The following is a 23,854-nucleotide window of genomic DNA, read 5'->3' on the forward strand; positions in this document are numbered from 1 at the left end:
CCAGTCCCAAGTGGGACACAAGCAAACGGCACTGGTGGCAGAATTGTGGCAGCAACGATGTGCACACATGTGCTGGGGACAGGGATTGTTTGCTTCTGCTTACCTTGGCTTGAATGTGCAAAAAACGAGAGCAAAAGCTTGAACTAGGAAGAGAAGGTGCTGCCTGTGAGAGGCTAAAGAGGACAAACATGCTGGAAAAGGACAAATGTGCAGAAAGCAATGATGCGAGAAACCAAAATGGTCATAGAAAAAATTGTATTAATTATGTTTGTACTTTTGTCAAGGCTTTCTTCTTTTATGGGTCCATATAATATATTTTAAACTCTGCCACTCTGCTAGTGTGTTTGCAATGAAGTGCACATCCAGTTTTCTCTATTTTATCTGGAAATAGAACCACGTAAAATAAATGCTGCCTTTTCTGTCTGTTCCCCCTCAGTGAACTGCTGAGACCTTTCTGATAGATCTTTTGTGCCCTGGTCCCCTCAGCACTTATGCTTGCTCATACACTTCACTGACTCTTTTCAATAGCCTGCACATGTGATGACTTTAGTAGTACATGCATGGATTCATATAATTGGCATTGACCTGGTTTGGAAGGGGAAAAGAAGAAAAAATGATGAAACGATGTGGAAAAGGTAAAAAAAAAGGGCTGATTTTTTCTGTAATGCAACTCACCTAGAACATTACAACACCAACATCTGGCTCTCTGTTTTTCCTATACAACTTCTGCTCACAGAAAGTCAAGGCATCTCTGACCCTTCTGAGTCAACTTGTTCATCAATGACTTTGATGAAGGGACAGATGCCTCCTCAGCAAGTTCACCAATGATACGAAACTGGGAGGAGTGTCTGATACCTCAGAGGGCTGTGCAGCCCTTCAGAGGGACCTTGACAGGTTGGAGAGATGAATAGAGAAGAATCTTCTGAAATTCAACAAGGGCAAATGCAGGGTCCTGCACCTGGGGAGGAATAACCCTGAGAACTGGTACTGGCTGGGGGCTGACCTGCTGGAAAGCAGCTCTGTGGAGCAGGACCTGGAGGTCCTGGTGGACAACAAGCTGTCCATGAGCCGGCAGTGTGTCCCTGTGGCCGAGAAGGACAATGAGATGCTTTAGGAACAGCATTGCCAGGAGGCCAAGGGAGGTGATCCTGCCTCTCTACTCAGCCCTGGTAAAGCCACATCTGGAGTGCTGTGTCCAGCTCTGAGATCCTCAGTACAAGAGAGACATGGAGCTCCTGGAACAGGTTCAGCAGAGGGCAATGAGGATGACTGGGGGACTGGAGCATCTCTCTTACAAGGAAAGGCTGAGAGAGCTGGGACTGTTCAGCCTCAAGAAGACTCGACTGAGAAGGGACCTCATTAATGTGTATAAATATCTAAAGGGGGGCTGCCAAGAGGATGAAGCCAGGCTCTTCTTGGTGGTGCCAACCACTAGGACAAGAGGCAACGGGCAGAAACTGGTGCACAGGATGTTCCACCTGAACATGAGGAAGAACTCCTTTACTGTGCCAGTGACCCCACACTGGAATTGCCCAGGGAAGTTGTGGAGTCTCCCTCCCTGGAGATATTCAAGAACCATCTGGACGCAATCCTGTGCCATGTGCTCTAGGATGACCCTGCTTGATCAGGGGGGTTGGACCAGATGACCCACTGTGGTCCCTTCCAACCTTACTCATTCTGTGATTCTGTGATTCTGAGCTGCACATTCACTGCTTAATCACAGTTACCAGGTCATTGCAGGAAGGCCTGTTTCACCCAGTAATGGTGACAGCACGTTTAGGAGGCTTTTATGCTGTCTGTGAGGTGTTGACCTGTTCTCGGTGATGCTCAGCAAAAGGGAAGTGGCAATAGTCACAAGCTGCAGCAAGGTACAAGGAGAAGGCTACTCAGAGATCTGTGGAAACTTCACCCTTGGAGGTATCCAAAAGTCAACTTTACAGGGCCCTGAGAAGCACGGCCTAAGTTGGATTGCTTGGGTTGAAGACCAGAAAGTACCATCAAAACTTTTTAGAAGATTGCACAGGAAAATAAGACTGTTCATCACTGTATTCTCATCAGAAAAGAAATGCAAACATCAGACTTCCTCTTAAGGCTCAGTTCATGCTGAACTAAATACTTAATTCAAATATTCTTACAAACCCAAAGTAGAGTGGCATGGGATAAATACATCAGCTCTAAGCAGTGGTTGTGTTAATAACAAGTCTGTGTCCCAAATAATATCTTAGTATAGCAAGAAACCACATACCAAGGCTGGTAGTCTCACACCCAAGCCCCATTGCTTTATGACTTTGGTGTGAAATGAGTCTATCAAATCCTTCAATTATATCTCAAGAGATCAATGATAATTTGTGCTGTAAAAGGAACATCAAAATGACACTAATAAAAATTTGCCAATTATATGAAGACCAAAATTAATAAAAGCTCTGTTACAAATACAAACCTTTTATGCCACTAAGACTTGACAATTTATAGTTGCTTCTGACCATGCAGTCTGGGGAAATGACAGGCTTAAAAGTCATGACTTGGTATCTCTGCTGAATCCCTGGGAAATCTCAGCAGCCTCCATGGAGCTAACACTAGGAGCAGAAGAGGCTAGGCTGGGCAAAGGAGCACCTCCTAACTGTGTGTAAAGCTTCCCAATACCAGAAGAACCACCCTGATGGAGCACCCGTAAGGGATGGACAGCACTGTGCACATCACCCTTAAGCAGATGCACCTGTAAGTGGAAACTCTCAGTGGAAACAGACCCTGCCATCCAGGTCTAGGGCTTTGCCACACATTGTTTCTTTCATCAATCCCCTCTCACCATTTGTGCCATTTTGAGGTCCACTGAGAGCCCAGATGAGTTTCATTACTTAGCCATCCTCTTCCACTACCAGTGTGTGGCATCAGGCTAAGATCTGCTGTTGCTGATGAAACCTGTGTATCTGCAGAACCCACACAAGGTGTGGACTGGCAGATACACCTCTCTCAAGTGCTGAGAAGAGAGGAATGACTGTGCTGGTCAAGCAGAGGTTCCATACATTTAATAGTGATGTGAGTTGCTCTCCCTTCCTTACTAATAGAGCTCTGGAAAAATTAAATACTAAATAGACTGCTAATGATGCTCTAGCAGGTGACTTCTGTGGTTAAGGTAGAAAGTATTATCCCCAGGTGTAAAGTATTTGGTAATACCTCATTTTTGTATAATTCTTGTTACCTGTGTTGAAGAAATATGCATGGGAACAGGTGCAGGTGTAGGTAAGGACTCCTAAGGTAGTTAGGGAGACTGTTGTACAAGAAAAGAATTAAAGCTCTTGTCCTGTTGAACCTTGTAAAATCATGAATATAAAGGCATATGATTGCAGTCTGTGGACACTTCAGGAAGAATAAATACCAGACAAGAAGAATTGTTGATGTCAAAGGGTAAACTGCTACAGGTTCAAATGAATAGGACTGAATAACACAAAACTGTAAACCAGAAGATTTCTAGCTATCAGCAATGTTGAGGACCTATGCCACCCACCAAGAAGTGAGTCAGAGAAGCTAAAGTGTTACAAGGTGGGGCTTTATGAGTTTATGGAGGTGAGTTGGTAGGCCTTGCGCATCGCTCCATTTGCTTGTTTACTTTACAAGGTGCTGCACGGAAGGTTGGTGGTAGGGGAAACTGAAGTTCGTAGTTTGGTTGGATTACATGGATTTAAGACACATATTTCAATACTGTCCAGTAACCTTCAAAGGCTGGGACACTGCCACTCTTGCTCTTTTTCATACATTTAACTTGGGAGAGAGAAAGGGCAGGGGGGCTTCGTTTTTTTTCCTTCTGATAATGCAGTGGAGACTTGAGACAGACGGAGGTAGGATGTCGAGCACTGAGAACTTCTCTTCAGACTTGTCCTGGAAAGCTTTCAAGTGTCGGCTTGATGTGTTTTTCATGTGTGCCCAGGACCAGCCTGATCACCAGTTCAGTAATCTGAAAGGAAACTTTCCCCTATATCATTGGCTGAACAACTTGATGGTTTTCTGGGTGTTTTGTTTTGTCTCCCTCTGTGTCATGAGCCACTTCCAAGAATGGTCTGTGCTGACACCAGAGGAACCCTCTCATTCTGCAGAGGGACAAGCAAGATGCTCTGATACTCAAGAATATTTACAGATGTACTAAATTTGCTTATTTGCCAATGGCAGTGACTTCTATAATACACAACCATCTGTTGATTCCTGTACATTTGTGGTCTCTTGCTGCAAAACAAGACCTCTTCTTAGCATTTTATTTCAGTTAAATATTGTAATCAGACTAATGGTCCACTAATTACAGTCTTGTCCAGTCTTGTCTCTTCCCATATTACACCATACTGCATTTGCAGACAAGAGGCAGAAGCTAATCTGGTGGAGAAACACAAAATATTTCACTGTGGATTCAGCCCATGTTTTCTATAAAGACACTAGCAACAGCAGTAAGGCAAACTGACTAAACAAATATTTTGCTAAACTGGGATCTTGGGAGACAATAAAGAAGTCAATTTTTTCAGTTATAATAAAATTTTAAAAATCAACACAAATCACAGCTGTATCCTCTACAAGAGTTTTTGGCAGGGAGTTAACTGGTTGAGAAAATGGTCTAAAGTAACTCCAGTTCTGCCTCTGTAAATCTGGAGGACAGAGCAACTGAGCACCAGCAGGTTACTTTTAGCAATAGGCTAAAAATAGACACAGTGAGAAAAGTCTGCTGAGGCATTTCTGTTTCATCACAGATCTGAAGACCTAGAAGGACTGCAGGCAGTTTGAGATCTAGAGGCAGTAATCAGTACCAGACTTGCTGGTGAAACCGTGTCAGGGAAGTTTATTTGTGATAACCCATGTAGCAGCTTTTAGAAGCTGGCCACTGAAACCAGAATTGCATGTGACAGATTTGGGGTTCCTGTTTGCTGTTCTCTTACTTGTGTGTCAATGCAGTTCATAATACCTTTTCAGATTACATTTTATTCCTATTTCGAGGCATCATTGTTAGGGGGAATATCAGTAGCAGACGAAAAAGAGCCAACTGGTAATTTTCCAAATGGCCATGTATAATTCACAGAGCTTCAGCACATCCAAATGCCAGCTAACATCATTTCAGCTCTGAAATTCAAGGAATATTGTTGTTAGAGCTGTCCCAGTCTGCAGTCATGTTCCGATGTTAGTGGAAAAACTGTGAAACATCTAAGAATTAACAGAGCTGGAGATGCTGCAGCATATTCATAGAGAAAACCAAAAGCTACTGGATTTCTTTGTGCCAAAACTAAAAGGTTGTAGTGAGTCCAGTGAGAAGGAATATGCAAGAAGCCATTAGGACAAGTTGCCCAAGGGCATTCCACATACAAGACTCCATCAGAACAAAAGAAGACTAGAAAGGTGAGACTTCCTGACATTTATCACATCATTGACCCTGCACACTTCAAAAAAATACTCTCAGACATCCTTGAGAAGGATTCCATGGCACAGGTCTGTACGCCAGCCAGCTGCACTGGGCTGCTCTCCCCAGCAAGACAGCCTCTGCTGAAAGGCAATGCACCCAGCTGATTTAGACAGCTACATCCTGATAAAACTCACTGTTTCCTAGAAACACTTCCCCAGCAGTCCCTGATGGCTGGCTCAGATGTAGTTGTCCATATTGCAGGTAAGGAATTTGGACAGGCAACCCCCCCCAGTTCCTTACACACTGGGATGTGCAGAGAGCTTCAGGCACAGTCCAGAGGTGCCAGAGACTATGTAGCTTTAAAATGAGTCTCTCAGTTTTCCTGTTCGTTTGTTCATCCCTGAATAAATCCAAGATAAGCTATACAGATGCCAAATGCTTGACTGAAAGTGTTAAAGTGATGCTGAAGCCATATATGAACTGTGTGAGTCCTGTGCACAATGACCAGATATCATTTGTGGCTGGCTGGTGGGTCCGCTGGAGGGACACCCATGAAAGTGAGTGACTCCAAGAAGCAGCTTACTGAAAACCACTCTGTGTCTCAGGGTACATCGATCAAGGAAGACTATTGTGATATTTGTCTTTGTTTTTAAAAAAATACACACCCCTCTAATCCATTATTTATTTAAGAACCACCTTTTGACCAATAGTTTTGTAAACTCAACTGTTATAACACATTGCCCTCTGAAGTTAATTCCCTGCCAAATTCAGAAAAGGTTGTCAGATCCAAACAAATTTGTCTTTCAAAGCATTGTTCAGATTTGCCACTTAACTGGTGCCAATAATTGATAGTTCTCAGCCTGCCTCATTGACTGTTTGATTATCTAATCAGCTCTACCTTATACCACTGGCTATTGCACTTCCCCAGCTTTAATCCTGTCTGAGAACTAGCCCATATCCTCCAGAAAATCATGGTGCCTTCAGTTAATAAATACACTCATAATGAAACAAATTTCACTGCTACTTTTTAAAAAGAATTAAAAAAATTATATTTCAAATTTGCCTTCTGTGGTCTTCCAGCCACTGGAATGTTGTAAGATTTGATAAGGATATTTTAATAAATATTTAGCTTGATGGATAGAGAACTCTCACTTTTTTAAACACACAAGGTAGCAAATTTTGGCCTTCTTTTATATATATATATATAGGAAGGTACTGGTCATCTAGTTTTCCAAGAAAACTCTCCATTGGTATCCAGAATTTCTCCTCCTTATCCTAAAATTATGAACCACATTTTTGACTGTTAGATACAATCTAGTACCTACCAACAGGACAGTTTTGTAGTAACCTGTAGTGAAATGACACTAGTAGTTTCTGGGCCTTCCCCTATGATATTCCATTTACTCCCTGTCAGCAATCCTTCAGTTTTTCTGATCTACTTTGTGCCACTGCATGCTTATTCGGAATGCAGTCTGTGTTTTAGTCTAGCTTATTGTCAAGAACAGTGCAGGATAAAGAACTAGTCTTTTTGGGGAGATAACTGCATTATCTGATGGAGATTTGCCATTTGCAGTCATATTCAATATGGGCTTTTTATCCAGTTTTAAAATATTTTTCTTATTTTATCTTGATACTGTATTGTTGCAGTTCCTTAATAAAAATGCCATGTGCTGCAACATTAAATGCCTTACAGGAGCACATTGCTTTGCTTCATTTCCTCCAGCAAACACATTTTAAATTAATCAAAAAAGGATTAACTTGGAAAGATCTATTTTTCTTTAAAGCCATGCTAATTGACATTAATCAAATTACCCTCTAACTCTTCATTTATTGAGTGCCATATCAGCCTTTCCAATATTTTGTCAGGCTGAGGGCTGTAATTAGTCCAGTTGTTCCTTTAATCCCCTCTGAATATTGGCAGAACAACTCTCTTATTAAGCACTACTGCCTTCTCTGAATTGCTATTGACAGTTCTGTAGCTGTTATTCATACCTGTGTTAGCTTTTGCCTTGATATGGCCCTGTTTGAATCTCTGTGTATAAGAATTTCAGTCTCATCACCATTATTTTTTCTTCCATTTTGTTACTCTCTTTTGAAAAGCATTTTGAACTATTTCTTGGTGGACAGGCAGAGCCCCTTAGCATATTACTGATGAAATTCCCCGTGGGGTGATGCAGATGGAATGTGAGAACAGTAGAGGAAATGGAGAAAACCTTTTTAGCTAGGGTTGTATGTGTAAGAAATGTACTTATTGCAAAGAAGTGGAATGCCATGAGTTGGATAGGAGGGCTAAGGACCAGAATCTTGTTGGCAGAGTGAAATTAGTCCCTATCTGGATGTCCAGAGCATAATTTCAATCCAGTTTGAATGCTTTCGTATCTTTTAGTTCTGGATCTGCCAACAGAGATCCCTTTAAGGGAGCAGTCCCTCCTGGTAAACGAGTGTGCTGTGTGCTGTGAGGACTGGACTGAGGAGCATAAGGGAAATTCTTTTCACCTGTAGCATCCCATGTCTGCCTTCTCTAGTATAATCTGCTAGCAGCAGACAAAAATACTTTCTACCAGGCTGCACTAGGCACTAGTAAATGTTTCAATATTTTAATTCAGCCTTGTTAAACTGCTAACAGCAAAGTATACTTCTAAAAGTGTCTTTTTATCTTTAATTTATCTTTCACCTTTTTTTTGGATATCTTTTCTTGAGTTTTAGCAGCAGAACCTCCACGCAAAAAGGCCAGGTGCCCCAGAGCCAAGTACACACAAAGCCGCCTAATCCAGCTAGCCCAGCTTCGGGAAATTGCAGAAGGGACTGAAACAAAAGGACACAGCTCAGCACGCAATGCACATAATCTCTCAGACAGAGTGCAAGGCCACACAGAGTCAGTTGCAAACTCAAATATGTTTCCACAGGCAACAACGACACATCATGTGAGGAGAAAAGATGTATTTGGTGGACAAAGATACCCCTGAGGTAAGAGCTCTAATGAAACCAGAGTGGTATTAAAGATGTGCCTCGTTGGGGTGCTGTAGCATTGTTATTCATTTTGGCAGTGAGGAGTGGCAGCTGAATGCATTAGTCCTCAAGCAGTGTATTTCACTCAGGCACATTGTTTGCTGTAGCCATTCAGGTTTCTGCCCAGTGCAGGTTTGGCCTATTTCCCTTTCCTTTCATGCAGTGCACAATCCATTTAGGGATTTATAGCGGCTTAGAGGCCCATGTACACTGCCTTGCCTCTATCTGATTTTTATTCTGTGATAAGAAGGCTTGGGGTCATGGGTTCATTGGCACTTCTCTCCTCCCTGTCATTCAAATTGCATAGAAATCTAATTATTCATTAATTGTTATGATTTCTTGAGGTCCACCAATGTCCTCATCGCTACTTGGAGAAGTTCCAGGGTTTGCCACAAAAAGCATGTGAATCTGCTCTGATGTGATATTATAAGCAAGGGGTGCAAGAGAGACTAGAAGAGAGCAAGGACATAAAAACAAATGTGATAAGGAAGTGCAAAAGCTTTTGTGGTGTAAACCTTGGCCAGTACAAAGTGACATGATTTCCATCTTGGTGCACACTTACGCCAGGTCATAGACTGATCTTTAATGCTGAAAACTAAAACCTTCCTGTTTGGACATTTCCCCTGCCCCACTCAGGCCAGTGGTCTCTGCTCTCCACAATCAGAGCACATCAAGTTACGGACTGGGAAAGGGTATTTGCCTCTTGTGCCTGCAGAGGAAATAACTTTTTGTTATTACAGCCCCCTTCTGTGTGGGCTTCTTTAGTTTTAATCATTTCAGTGTAAATCTGTATATTCACACTTCTCTCATCCTGTCAGCTTCCCGGAGAATTTGATTTTGAGTAATAAAAAGAACAGAGCTATGAGTGCTATGAGTAGCCACCAGCTTTGCTGACACCACCATAGTGAAACTCAGTGGATTCCCACTTATTCCCAGATTATTCAAATTCTATTGCTCATCTGTACTAACATCATCCTTGGATATGGTCCCATAATCCAACAAACATGAAGGATCCAGCTGACAAATTTCACCTTCCACAAAGTGAGCATGAATCTTCTGTGAACATCCCAAACAATGGAAGTATACTTCTTAAACAGGGACACAAGTAATGGAAATCCCACTAACTTCATATTAAGCCTGATTTTTAAAGTCTCTGATAACAGCCATGACTGAAGGCACTAAAGAAGTAAAAAACTATGCTCTGACCATTGTGCCCTGGAGACAGCAATGTCCTATCTGTTACACAGACAGCTCCTTGTGCTCCTCCAGCTCCTGAAAACATAAATCACAACAGAGATACACATGAGTCCATGATTGCATTAAAAGCTTTTAGATAAAGGCAGATACCTGCTAGGAACAGGTTAGAAAATGTAAACACTATGGGCTCTTTTATGTGTGCATGCTGTAGCTCCAGAGGTATTTATGTGATATATGCTGTGTATTGCTACACTATTTGAAGCTTTGGGTGGTTAGTTAAACAAGAGAAGGCCTGATTCATGATTTGACTGGAGTTATGGTTGTGGCAGACACTTACACTGCATTGCACCTTGCCCTCTTGGGCACTGAAAGTACTCCGGGTTCCCATGGTAGCTGGAGGCCTGTGTGACTGTTCTCCAGATTGGATTTCTGCTCCTGACAAGTTCAGCATCTCAGTACACTGTCGACTCAAAAAAAGTCTCAATTTGTTCTTCTGACTGTGTTCTCATTTTGGAGATAGATGGATTATAAATAGAACTGAACAGTTTCTTTTCTGGGACCAAAAGGAAAAAGTGCATCTTTGGTTGTCCCAAAACTTTTTTATTTAACAAATTATAATGATATAGTTGGGCCAAATTGAATGAAATGTTTGCTTCTGTGACATTTCCTATCATCCTTTGTTAATGAAAATCCAGGAAATCTGGGATTAGAGTCCCAAACAGCCTGGGAAATCTGCATTTTGATGGCCTCAGTAACTAAGTAAAAGCCCAAGGTCCCACTGAACTCCTCTGAGTAACATAGTGATCAAAGTGATAAAGTCCTGGAGCAGGAAAAGCAACACCAGCTAGCAGGTGTTGAAGAGGCCCCTGAGCTGAGCTCAGCAGGAGCTGGTGGTGGCATCCCTGGGGAGAGACCAAGCTGCTGTACAGGAGGGTGGCTGCTGGGGGCTTCAACACAGAGGATTCAAACCTTGTTCATTTCAACTTGCTCAGGAATGTTTTTTACATTTCCTGTACATTATAATTTGTTGCAACTGCCTGAGATGGTGGATGATCATTTGCATTCAGCTCCTCCTCATCATCATGGCCAGGCTTCGCGAACGAAGATTTGGGAAGGGCTCTACCCACATTTGCTCTGAGATCTGGTGAATGTCAGATGTAGGTGGAAAGCTAATACTTATGTCTTTACCAGCTGGGTATCTGGAAAGTGGAGTATATGTTAAGTTTTATCTTTGTGAACGCTCATACGATGAGTGAACAGAAAAGAATGCTGAGGGATTTCCAAACCAAATAAAACAAATAATAATTCAAAATGAAAATATTTTGACACAAATCTCTAGGATCTTCCCCCCAAATATATCAGCTGATAAGACAAATAATAAAGTCTTTTGAGGAGACTTCAGTCAGCTCACAGCTAGCCCACAAACCATAAAAGCAGATCAACTTGTTGAAAATACAGTTCACTGAAAATTACTGATTCTTTTCATATTTGGTATTCAGAGAGTTTCTATCTACTGAATTAAAATAGTGTTGTATCTTTCATCTCCAGTTGTTCTCATGGAGAAAGCAGGCAAAATTAACTCTCCATCTACTCAAGCTAAAGCTTAACCAAACTTTGAGGGCAAACTTTAAAAAGTTTTTTCCATTTTTCTGTTTTATTTTTCATATATAAGGCACATAGCCCTCTCTTTTCTTGTTTCTGGATGTTTGAATTGCAGCTTTTTTTCTAATTATGATATGTGAACTTTCCATAATTTTTCCTCTGGGAATCCAGAAAGAAATAGTGCTGAAAGTGACCTTGAAAAGTAATGTAGACTAACCTTTGATCCTAAGATAAGATCTGATATACCGTCTTAATTATTTCTAATGACAGCAGTTGCAAACTCTCTCCATGTAATCCACAGCAATGCTTCCCTGTCCTTATTGTTTGAAAATATTCCTAGTATCTAATCGAGTGTCTAACCTCATCTTTCCCTTACTAATCTATCAGTTGCCTTTTGTTCTCTATATCATGGCCTTTTGGAGCAGAGTATTTTTCTCTTTGAAGTGACTTTTACATACCTGAAGAGGTGTACTGTCCCACTTTTACCCTTTCAAGCCTTCATTTTGGGTTACGAACCCAGGTGGTTCACAGCTTCCTTGCAGATCATTTGCTACACGTGTTACCTTCTCGCGGGTCAGTAGTGAGCCACGGGTAAGCGCTCTTGACGTACAGCAAGATAAACTGAACTAGCAATGTTTTGCATCAGTCCTGTAAGTACTTTGCCAAGACCATGCTTCCCTCTCTTGCTTATAAGAATGTTGTGTGAGATGATGTTGAAAGCTTACCTAAATCTACTGCTTCTTCCCAAGCTCTGAAACTTGTTGGCCTGTCAGAGAAAAAAGTCTGATCAAGATGTTTATTTTTCAAAAGCCCATCTTCATCTGGTAATTTTCTTTCAGGAGTTTAGAAGTAGTCTGATGATTTGTTCCAGGATTTTCCTATGAATTGCTCATATTTTAACTTTTCTATGAGCAACAATCCAAAAAAAGGGAAATAGAATACATTTTTTGCCTTTTTGATATATTCCTTTAGCAAATTTCCTCTGTTATTGAGAGGATGAATATTTCCCTTCTCTCATGTGTGCTAGGGGACCTCCAGCTGTTCTAGAGCAGCTAAGTGAATTTGTAGTTATCCATTGCTTGTCAATCCCCATTGCTCCCCTGTTGCATAAGAAAGGGACTAGCATTTTTTAACTAGACATGTGAAGTAACAAAAATGTATTTTAGAGAATTTGATGAAAGACATCATAAAACTTTATATAGACTGTTGCAAAGACTGAGAAGAGTATATCTAATGTCACCACAAGTGAAAAGAACAATTATTAAGGTACTTTTTATTCTCTTTGCACAGGTTATGTGAATCAGTGGAAACAGAATGCTGATAATTTTCAAAGATAAGATGGGTACAACTTCTTTGAACAACAGAATTGATTAATCTCTGCAACAAACTGTTGGTGAGTGATTGCCCATCTCTTGAGACCTGCATGACTTTGTGTACCCCAGCAAATCACAAAATTGAATCTTGTTTGATTGAATGAAATTTTAGTGACTTTCAGTATGTTGTTTCTGTGGATCCCAAAGCAGTATAAATGCTCACTGAAGTTAATAAAGCCACAGCAGCTTAGACCAGGTAGAGATTTGCTTCCTAGGGTTTTTAGAAAGAGATGGGTGACCTGACAAACTGCTCTGAAACAGAAATGGACAGGTAACAGGCAGAGGAAGAAGAGCCTTGTCAGCAAAGGGATGGGACAAGACTGGTGGTTTCAGCAGGGCGTGGGGCAAGGTTTCCATGATAAGGCACAAGTAGGACCAGAACTGTAAGGCCTTGAGGGAGGGCACTGAGGAGAAGGAGGGTAAACACAGAGCTGTGGGTTTTGCAAGGAGGGGTTGAGTTCCAAAGTGATAGGTGAAGTGACTGGCTTGACCATATTTTTGCCCATGCTCTTTTATTATCTTTACCACCAATGAGGATCTTGTCTGGCACAACAGGCCCCTGAACTCTCTTGCAGCTCTGGTGGGTGTTTGCTGCTCTGTTTCGGCAGCATCCCTCCAAACAGCCCTGTGCTGTCTCCCCCATGCTGTCCTCTCCTACTCCTCTGCACACTGGGATACTTTCCAGACACAGTGCTCAGCAAAGCACAGGTCCTGCAAGCACCAACTACTCTGGCCACAGCACCACTGTATATTAAAGTAATTTAGAAGAAAACAAAAATCAAAATTCTGTTTTTAGAGCTAAATAAAAATTAATGTTTGCCAGAAACTGATACATGCTTATTAACACTTTTCAATTTATTGCAATGCTTGTAAAAAAACATTACTGCTACATAGGTAAGTTTGGTGATTAAAGAATGACTAATGTCACCAGCCTCACCAACTGCACTACTTTGGTTAAAAAGGCATGTCACAGGTATTTAAATAGGGTTCAATTTAAACCAATTAATAAAATAGCCTGTTTGGATGAAAAATAATTGTTCTCTGAGAATACATGAATTCAACACTGCTAGAAAATCCCTGCCATCTGACGTAGAGGGATTTATAGGTTTAGTGGAAATTGCTTTCCCCACTGTCCAGATTAAATACTGCAGGATGATTTTTTGTATGAGTAAACATCCTTCCAATAACGATCAGACCGATAATGTCTTAAAAAGAGGAAAAGGATCTACATTTAGGTTTTCTTCTTCTTGTATGGACTATTTCTGGATACAGGATCTTAAGGTAACATGTTGACTGTCCATAAAATGCATTTTAGCATCTTCCTCCTGTTGTGGGGATGGATTTTATCCACTGAGTGCAGAACCCACCGACAAGGAAAAGAAATACATGAGGTATACAAAAAAGGCAGGTGAGTCTCTTTTTTTTTACATTCAAATAGCTATAGTTTGGACAAATGCAATATTTTGGGTGATGATAAAATGACTAACAGATAATTAGAGCTTGCATTTGCAGATTGTGATCTCTCAGGCAAAAATATTTTCTGTTGTTGCTTTTGCCAATGACTAAGTTTTAATGCATTTTCTACAGTGAAAATCACTGCTTCTCTCAAAGAAAAGGGTTTGTGAGGTATCTCAAACTTTGAAGGGGTGCAAAAAAGGAAACATTTATATTTTTGGTGGTTAAAATGCGGTAGGGTATTTACATGAAAGTGAAGATGAAATTTAGGTCCATGAGAATTTTTGCATTCACTGAAGATTAGATTGACTTGAGATCTCAAGTGAAAACATTCAGAATTTATTTTATTGTTTCCACGTCATCTGTTTTATAGAGCTTCTGAGAGGAAAAAATTAAAGTCTCTCAGCAAACTTCAAGGCTGTGCTCAGTTATTAGAGGAAAGAGAAAGGGCATTCAGTTATTGAATTAAGATATTAAAATTATTTAAAATGTTGTCTATTCTTCTCTCTCTCTCTCTCTCTCTCTCTCTCTTACAAAAAGACTATGTGGTATTTTGCTCCCACTATCTTGTAGACAGCCATTTTAGGAGGTTTTGAGTTAAGGAAGGTTTTTTGCTACAGCTGAGTTCTGATCACTTATATTCTATTTTGGGGAATATTTGGAACTTTGTATGAGGATTTTTATACTCAGGTACACAACAAGGTACACCAAGAGGAAAAATACTTTTTTTTTTGGTAAGAATATAGGTGACATATTTATCATGTTTCACACATGAATCTTTCTGTTCAAATGCTGCATACTTCTGCTTGTGATGAACTGATGTTGTTTATGCTTCGCTATGTCTGTTCTGTAGTGACTATCAGCATCAACACTGTAAAATGTATAAGGATGTGGAAATGCAGGAATGTCACAGTCCTGAGGAATTCAAACCATTCCTATTAGCCTTCAGAAAAAATGACTGAAAGGTGGAAGGGATGGAAAGTTTTATTTTCCTGCAGCCCCTTGTAGCAAGTGAGGGCTACATTACAGAGTGACCGCAGTGTCCTGGTTGGCACTTGTGGGTCCCTGAACCATTTTATACATAGGAAGTGGCTTTAGCAGTGACATCACCTTCATGGAATTATAACTGGCAAAATGAATGCAGTGGCTCTGTTCATAACCAGCACCCAGGGGACGCATTACCAGAGACAGTATGGACACAAAACAGCCACAAAGCCCTGTTTTCACTGAGGCTCCATGGCAGTGGCAGCAGAGGTCATATGTTGGCTGTAGCAAAATAAAGGGATGAGAAGTAAGGTACCACCATTTGAGCTGGAAAGCATCCAGCTGAGAGAAATGTGCACACACAGCCATGTTCTTGTTTAGCATCTTTAACAAAAACTCCCACTGCACTAAATGCTTAACAGTGTCAGTGCAATGAAGTGATAATATAACAAATCACAGCAGCAAAGTGTTAAAAATGTGTGAAAACAGAAAAGAAATACCTATTTGGTTAATGTAGAAACTGCCTCTTCACTTGTACTTTGTATATAAGGTGTAATTGTGCCAGGATAAGCCCATTAGAAAGCCCTGAGGTGTTGTGGCTCTGGGAAGCTGGCTCTACCGCCTTCCCAGCATGCCTACGCTGGCCTGGGAGGTGATTTCTGGCCTATTTCTCCCTCAATAAAGCACTAGTGATGTTGAGGAGGGCTGATGGGGAGAGAGGAACAAAGTTGGCCTGTGGTTGTAGCTGTCCATCAGTGGTGAGGTGCCCAGTGCTCACTTTGCCCTGGGACAGGGTAGGCTGCAAGAGACCCATGGTTTCAACAGCTCCTAATTTATAGAGTTAGATCCTGCTTTTAAAATGCATCAAGGAGGGATGCTATGTAACACCAGAAAAAGCTTGCAGAGAACATTGCTCCTGAATATTTTGGGTTTGATTCTGTTTCCCCTCCCTTCAACACTCAGCCTTGAATAGCCATTATGCAGAAGGAGAAGTTTGAATAATTGACTTGTTACTCCTCTCTGAACACTGTTACCTCTTGCTCCATAAGGCCTGTGGTAAGGACCAGGATGGAATTCCATTCCTTCACTGCAGCCTTTACCTTCTGAGAGAGCCACAGGCATCAGTGGAGATTGCTGGGGAAATCTATTTGAAGTGGAAAAGGCTGGCTCCACGCTACCACAGGATGCTCAGGATGGCTTGATTTGCACTCATGCTCTCCCAGAAGGGCCTCCAGAAGGGCCACAAGACCATCTATATGTCCCACTGCCAGAGCCCAGCACCAGCCACCAGTGTTGGCAGGTGGCATAGGCACCTGTTGTAGAGACCTGCCACACTGGGTGTGCTGCCAGCATCCTGCTGTCCCTGAAAGACATGTCCAGCTTTACTCCTGATTCTCATGATGTAACTGATAGAGGACTTACAAAGGTTTTTAGCTTGTTTCTTTGGATTCTGTACTAGTTTCTTCCAAGGAAAGTCACTTGCTTTGAACTCTGCTTTCAAATTAAAACTCACCACTGGATGTGCAGTTTTCAGCCCCAGGGCTTGTCTTTTACCTGCTCGTATCCAGCTGAGCCCACACTCACTTTGCCTTTGCATTCCTCCTGATATGGTGGATGGGACGAATGAGGCCCCACAGGGTCAGACACCTCTGTCACAATTTCTGGTAGGTACCCCAAGACAGCCATTCTATGATGAGGTACAAGAACCCTAAGGAAGTATGAGCAGACAGCCATGGTTTTCCACATAAGAGTTCATGCGTGCACCACAGTCTTAAGGGGACTGCGTTTGCATGACAGGAATATGACAGAAATTTTGAAAAAGGTCACAAATAATTCATTAAATAAATCTGCTGAGGCTTTGGGACATAGTGCAGAGTGTGAAAAGAAAATGGCAAACCAGTCTTGTTCAAAGTCACTGTGAAAGCAGCATAGTAGATAGCTTTATTGCATGGGACTTACTGCAGAGCCCTCCAATATTGTAATTCACTATAAAAATGTCTGTGCCAGTCAAGGACTCAACTACTTATTTTTCCTAATCTCCAGGACAAATCATGTCAAAGGAATTTCATTTCAAAGAGCAGCAATACAAAAATAAAAGTTTTCTCACCTTGCAGACCTGTTCGCAGTTTGCAGTCAGCCATGTGCAAATCCTGCTGTGTTTGCAAGGCTGTTTACTCCTGTTAAACCCAAAGTGCCAAAACTCCTACAGGAAGGAGTTGAGATCCGGAGCACTGGCAAAAGGGCTGTCTGCTGTTTTCCCAACTGCTCAGGCTCTTGGAAAGCCACCAGGCTGCAGGGGGGGGCACTAGAATGATGCAAAGGCTCACTAAAAGTCACAACATCGTTGTGCCAACAAAAGGGCCAAAGCCTGTGTTTGCTAATTAGACTTGCAGAATCTGCTAGAGAGGATGAGTTATAGGAAAAGAACTGGTCTGGAGCTGAGCCATATTGTTCTGCCAGAAACTAACTGCTAGGGGAAAAAAATCTCTTTTAACACTAAAATCTCTCTGGATAGCATTTAAACCACCTTTCAGACAAAGAGCTCTCAGCAGAAGAAATTTCACTGTAGAAAAGCTAAGGAACATGTTTGTTTAATCTTAGCAAAGAGACTGACTTCACATTTTTAGTCATATCCCTATCACTCCTCGGCTGTGTTATAACGACTTTACCTCATTCTGCTCTCCAAATAGTAACTAATTTTTTGCTCCTTTAGAGTGCCCCAATCATGTTTCTCTCAGTAAGAGCTATCTTTCACTGAAGTTGAATGACATCCTCTACAATAAGCTTTGGGCTGGTTATCACAGCGTCTCTCTCATGACTAAAGATCTTTCTCTTTATGACATTTTCAGATGTTATTACAATTAATGACACTCTTCTTAAGTGATAGGCACCACCTGGCAGTGTAGTGAACATTTTCTACACTAAAGTTACCTTCTCTTGCTTTTCTTGAATTTGGATAGGACTTCCCTGTTGCCAGCTCCTCTGTACCTTGGCCACACTGGATGCAAGCTGTCTGTGGTCTGTAAATCACACGTGGTTATCCTGGTACCTTCACTGAGGGTGTCCCTTATATGTAGGGCAGTTCCTACCTTCTTGGCTTCCTAATGCTTTCTCTGGCCTTATAAATTCACCCCCAACAGGATTTCTTCCTTTACCTCCCAGCAATCCTTATGCTACTCTCTTGTCTTAGAGTTTCTTTTTGTACATTCAGGATTGATGCTAAAAGCATTCATTTGCATGAATAAATTTTACTAATGCAAAATCAGATCTTGGGAGTGCAGTGTAAGCCTGTCAAATGCCTGTTGAAAGCATTGCCTGTGAAGGCACGTTATCATTATTGAGCCAGACCTGTGGCCCCAAAGGCACTGCTTTCTAAGATCAGCAGTTTGCTCCAGCAGTGCTGGGTCTCAGGAGAGCAACAAGAGGCCCACTGTGGGCTTCAGGCCAGTGCAACTGGTATCTCCATCTTTCCTGTTGGTAACTTGCCTTTCCCTTTCCTCCTTTTACCTTCATCTCCTTCGTTCCTTTTCTTTTCCTCATTCTAGGTTTCTCCTCTTCTCCAATTAGCTGTTTCTCTGCTTTTTTTTTAACCCTGTGCTTCACCTGCCTCATTTATCTGCCCCTAGCCACATCTCTCGCCCTTCTTACGCGTCTCTGCCAAGTTTAGTTCTGTCCCTTTTAACTTCACATTACTCTGTGGCTTCCTTCAAACACTTTTATTCTGTCCAACAGTGCTCCTCTTCTTTATCCTGTTATACATTAACTTATTTTTTATTATCGTGTTGCTATTTCTCTCATTTGTCTTTCCACCTTGTTGTTCTTTCAAGTAACTTCATTCCTGCGTGACAACTTTTCTTGGCCCAGCCAAAACTGTCCTCTCTCTGCTTATCATTGCAAATGATGATGCTTTGAAAATTATATTTTCTACTTTCATCATTGTCACCAGGTTCCTTTTATCTCTTCTAGAACTTACTTTGGGTCTATGCTTCACTTAGCTTCCTACTTTTCTTCAGGGGATTCATGGCAGACCATAGTCTCTACTGGTACTTCTGAAGCTGTGTTCATAAACCCATGTACTGTGCAACTTTACAGGGACACCAACGATAAAATCTTCAGTCAACATTGCCACCATGTAATTTGCTCAGAATCAGCAGCTTCACATTGTCTTCTGGCCCACCATTATTGCAATGTGTTTTATGAGATGGTGTGAGAAGACATAACAGGCTTCAAAATCCTGTGTGCAGCACAGCCAAAAAAAAAAAAAAGGAAAAAAAAAGAAAAACCAGCCCAACCCAAAGATGCTGCAAGGTAGTTTCCTCCCTCCTGAGTTAATATAAATTGATTTTAGAATTCCAGGGTTTGGTTCATATCTGAAATGGTGATGGTCTTTCTTCTATTAAATGCTCAGTCATCTTCCAAACTCACTTATGTTTTTAGCACTTACAGCTTTTGGTGAGAGTGAGTGAAAACATGCTGTGTTTGTGTAATTTGTTTCAAATATCTTCTCTGTGGTATTTGTTGTGGAAAGTCTTGAGCGACAGATTCCTGTTCAGCTTTTCCTGATTATGTAAAACTAGGATATAATCCTTGCACTGTATCACTTGGCCATTGTTTCCTTTCCCACTTAAGAAAGCCCTGCTCAGGCTGCCTGGAAGACCTCCCACCTCCAAGATCTCTTCTCTTGCTCTGCTGTTTTTTTCCAGCCTTGGACATTGGATATGTGAGATATAGACATGCCTTGGTGTTACTAACAGCATCAAAATGCTTTCTGTTTTGCTTCTCCATTCCCAATAATGCCTAAGCTCCTGTTTCTCTTGCTGAGCACTGTGCAGCATTAAGCTGATGTTTACTGAGAAATACCACAATGATACTGAGACCTCCTTTCTCAGCAGCAACAGCTGATTTAGAGGTCATCAGCATCTTAATGTTGTTTCTGAAAACACAATGGAAAAGAATGTACACTTTCCTGAATTTACTAACACTGAATTTTTCTAAAGTCATTTGGCATCGTGAGATTCTGCTGCAGTTCCCCATCCATAGTTCTGATTTTAACTACCTTAAACAGTTACATATCCTCAGTAAATACTGGTTACAGTAATTATTCTTTTATCCAAAATAATTTATAAAGCTACCGAACAATAATGATCCTATCATAGGTTTCATGGGACTATACTGAAGAACTTAATTCGTGGTGAAAATTCTCCATTATTCCTCCATTTCTTGTTTTGTAACCATTCACATTTGGGAAGCTTTACAAGAAGGACCTGTCAACACTCTTTTGCAATTTGAGGTATAGTGTATCATCTTGTTCACCCTTGTCTACATGGTCATTAGCTTTTTAGAGAAGGCTATTATAATTACTACAGCTACATGAAGAGAGGTTGTAGTGAGGTAGTGTCAATCTCTTCTCTCAGGTAACAAGTGAAAGGATAAGAGGAAATAGCCTCAAGTTGTGCCAGGAGAGGTTTAGATTAGATACTAGGGGAAAAAAAATCCCACAGAAAGGGTTATAAATCATGGGAACAGTCTGCCCAGGGAAGTGGTGGAGTCAGCATCCCTGGAAGTGTTCAAAAAATGTGGATATGGCACTTGAGGACATGGTTTATTGGTGAACATGTTGGTGGTGCTAGGTTGGCAGTCGGACTTGATTTTAAAGGTCTTTTCCAGTCTTAATGATTCCATGATTCCATGATTCTATAGTGCATAACATCCTTTAAAGAAAAGACAAACTGCCTTTTGCTCTTATTCAATATAAACCGTATTTATCTGGTGTCCAATATTGGTGTTTTTTACTATCTTTGTAGCTAATTTGTCCAGTATATCTTCTCAGAGTTCCAAGGAAGTAGAAAGCTATCACCTTCCTCTCCTGTGACACCAAGGACAATTTAAATTCTGGTTCAATAGTTTCTTACTTGGCTTTCTTCTGGGTAAAAGCCTGGTGACTTATTCAGTCCATTTACTTTAAATCTATCTCTGGTCCTGTGTCAATATATTTCTTAACCTCGCCTCAACAGCAGAATGGAATTGTTACAAATTTGTATTTTTTTTAGCTAGTTATTCCCCATTCATAATTTGTACAATTATTTCTCAGTATTCCACACAGTTCTTTGTATTCTTTTTTTCTGAAATTCATCTTATCAACATCAAACCTTTTCCCAACATGCTGAGGCTGCTTTGAATTTTGGATTCCTATATTCCCCAAATGCCTGTTTCTCTTTCAAGCATGCCATTGTGCACAAATTTTATAGTTCTGTTATTTGCATTATTATTGAAAATATTGACTAGCAGACCTGTGAGCTGTTATTTAATGTCTCTCAACAGCAAACTAATGGCAGTGACTTTAACCATGGTCTTTCAACCATGTTCATAGTCACAGTTTCATCTCGACCATATTTCCCCTGTTTAGTAATGAAATATTAAAAACCTCACTCAAATCTACTTTTCGTCCTGCTTACACTAAGGCAGCCAGTTACACTGCCAGACAGGACGTTAGACTGGATTGACGTCAATTATTGCAAAGATTCGCATTGAGTGATCTTTATAATCTCATCATTCCCTAGGGGAGGGGCAGACAAATGGATCACTGGAGTTTGTCACAATTTATTTCCAAATGTCAAAACTCCAACTTCCTTCCCTGATCTGCACTGTGCTGATATCTGTTTACAAGTCAACTTTTCTTCAAAGACTGGGGTAGACATGAAACCTTTCAGCACGTTCTGCATTACCCCATTTTTTCTCCCCTTCTCTTCGTCCATTTCCCTTTCTTGCCTAACTGAGCCCTGGCACCACTCCTGCCTCCTCCTCAGCTGACAGGATCAACTTCAGTCATTCTTCTTCTGCTTCCTCCAACCCTTCCTTTCAACATATATAATACGAATCCCCCACAAACACCCACCCACTGGATGCAATTCCTTCCATAGAGGGACACTTCCATTTTTGCAACGTCAGATACTGTGCCAAGACACCTCAGGTGGCATGACATTTCTGTGAATAATCAATATGTGTAGGCTTGTTTAATGTTTTTCTTTTTCCAGTGTTTATGTCCAGACAAACAAAAGAAGTGCAAAATTTGAAGGGTGTATATGTCTCCTGCCTCTGCGTATTTTGCATTCTAGGACTGACTTATATTCAAGTAATAATGGATTAAAATGGAGTTCTCACTGAATTTTCTGTATCACTCAAAAATATGGTAGAAGAGCTCCAAATACCATTGCTTCTCAGACTTTGTGATGTAAACATCAAAAATAGTGTTATTTTCCAATTCCTTTTCATAATTTTAACAACCTGTAATAGCAATAGGTCATCTTTCTTCACCATCTTTAAACCTACTGATCATAAGGACAATATGACCCAACATAGTTACAAACAAACAACGGCTTGACAAATGCCAAAATAAAATACATTTTGTGATACAGCTCACAACTTTGTAAGTCTCTCAATTTGAGTACAAATTAGTGGGTTTCTATCTTACATCATCCCTGGGAAATAATGTGTAACACAGTGGATCATGTCTGATGCACTGCATGTCACTGGGTAAAAGCAGCTTCCTCCCATGGCAAGTTTGCTCTTTCCTCCCTCAGGTGCTGGGTGGTTTTTCTTTCCATTTAGTTACCTCACTTCTCCTCCTCCTGCAAAGCACTTCTCTGGGCTCTGGACTGCTTCTCAGTCTTCACCTGGACCTGCTGCACCACCTGTCTATCAGCATCTCCTGATTGGAGAGAAGGTATTCCCAATTAATTCGTGAAGTCAAGGCATCCCCCACCTGGTTTCTGCCTTTAACATGATGCTGATGTGGTATGAACCCAAGCCAATAACTGCTCATAAAACAGAGGGAGAAACAAAACCTAGTCAAATATGTAGGTATAGGTATTTAATAAGACATTTAAACTTCTCATAGCTCTTTATTAGTACCAATACACCTTTGCCAATCCCAGGTCCTCTCTGCCAAGACTTTGTCCCCTGCATGGACTTGTGCTGCCCCCACTGCCCTCTCCTGCCTTGCCCAGATATAATTTGATGGGAAAACCAGGGAGAACACGGCTCCTGGCATTCCCCTACTCAGCATGGCATGTGGGCTGTGAAGCATAGCAGGTGCAGGACAGGAGGCATCACACAAACTGTCCACCCCTGTCCACCCGAAGATGGGGAGCCCAGAACTGAGCCCCATGGCACAGCTGAAAGGGAGGAGGGAGTTTTCATCACTTTCATTACTTTCCAGTTAAAAGTCCTGCTGAAAACTAGCTCAGCAAGCTCCACACCCCTGTTGCTTTGTGTCAGTGGTAGGAGAGACCGTGGATCAGCTGCACCTCACCACAGAGTGAGCTACAGAGCTCATACCTGACAAAATTAAGCATGTGGTGGTCTCAGAGGGTGATGATGGGGATTCCACAGTCTCTGCACCAGAGAAGGGGTGGTGGCATCTCCCAAGCTTGAGATAAGCAGAAAGGAAATGGGCTCCCTGGAAGTTTCAGCCCCAGCTGCTGGCTGCCAGGCTTTCCGTGGTGGCAGGCACCTCCACTCAGGGGAGTTGTAGCTACAGCCCTCTGCCAAAATATTGCTCATGACACAGGTAAATGAAGGGACAAAGATTATGCAATAGCCACATTTCAACAATATTTCCTGAGACAGAATCTGATCTGCTATCCTTCATACAGACCTAAGAACACCAAAAGGGAGGGAGAGAGCAGACTGTCCCAGATTTTAATGAAATCTGATAATAATAACAACATTAGTGTTAGTCCAGCCTGCCAAACCCACCAGCACTTCTCCTCAAGGATGTCAGCCCTTGGACCCAGGAAAGACTGAGTAAATCTGGCTGCATTACTTCAGCAACTTTCACTTTACTCTCAAGGAAAATACA

At 41.4% G+C, this 23,854-nt stretch overlaps 1 protein-coding gene across 1 annotated transcript in view; it reads left to right on the forward strand.

Moving 5' to 3' along the window:
- The first annotated feature begins 13,659 nt into the window (after window positions 1–13,659).
- The window catches only part of LOC135411866 (gamma-aminobutyric acid receptor subunit rho-1), a 31,658-nt gene continuing 21,463 nt past the window's right edge, over window positions 13,660–23,854 (forward strand). Inside the window, exon 1 of the mRNA XM_064649992.1 lies at window positions 13,660–13,963. Coding sequence (XP_064506062.1) covers window positions 13,842–13,963 — 122 coding nt within the window. The 5' untranslated portion in view covers window positions 13,660–13,841. The remainder of the gene's footprint in view (window positions 13,964–23,854) is intronic.

This window comes from Pseudopipra pipra, chromosome 3 (assembly GCF_036250125.1).
Source record: "Pseudopipra pipra isolate bDixPip1 chromosome 3, bDixPip1.hap1, whole genome shotgun sequence".
Lineage (NCBI taxonomy): Eukaryota > Metazoa > Chordata > Aves > Passeriformes > Pipridae > Pseudopipra > Pseudopipra pipra.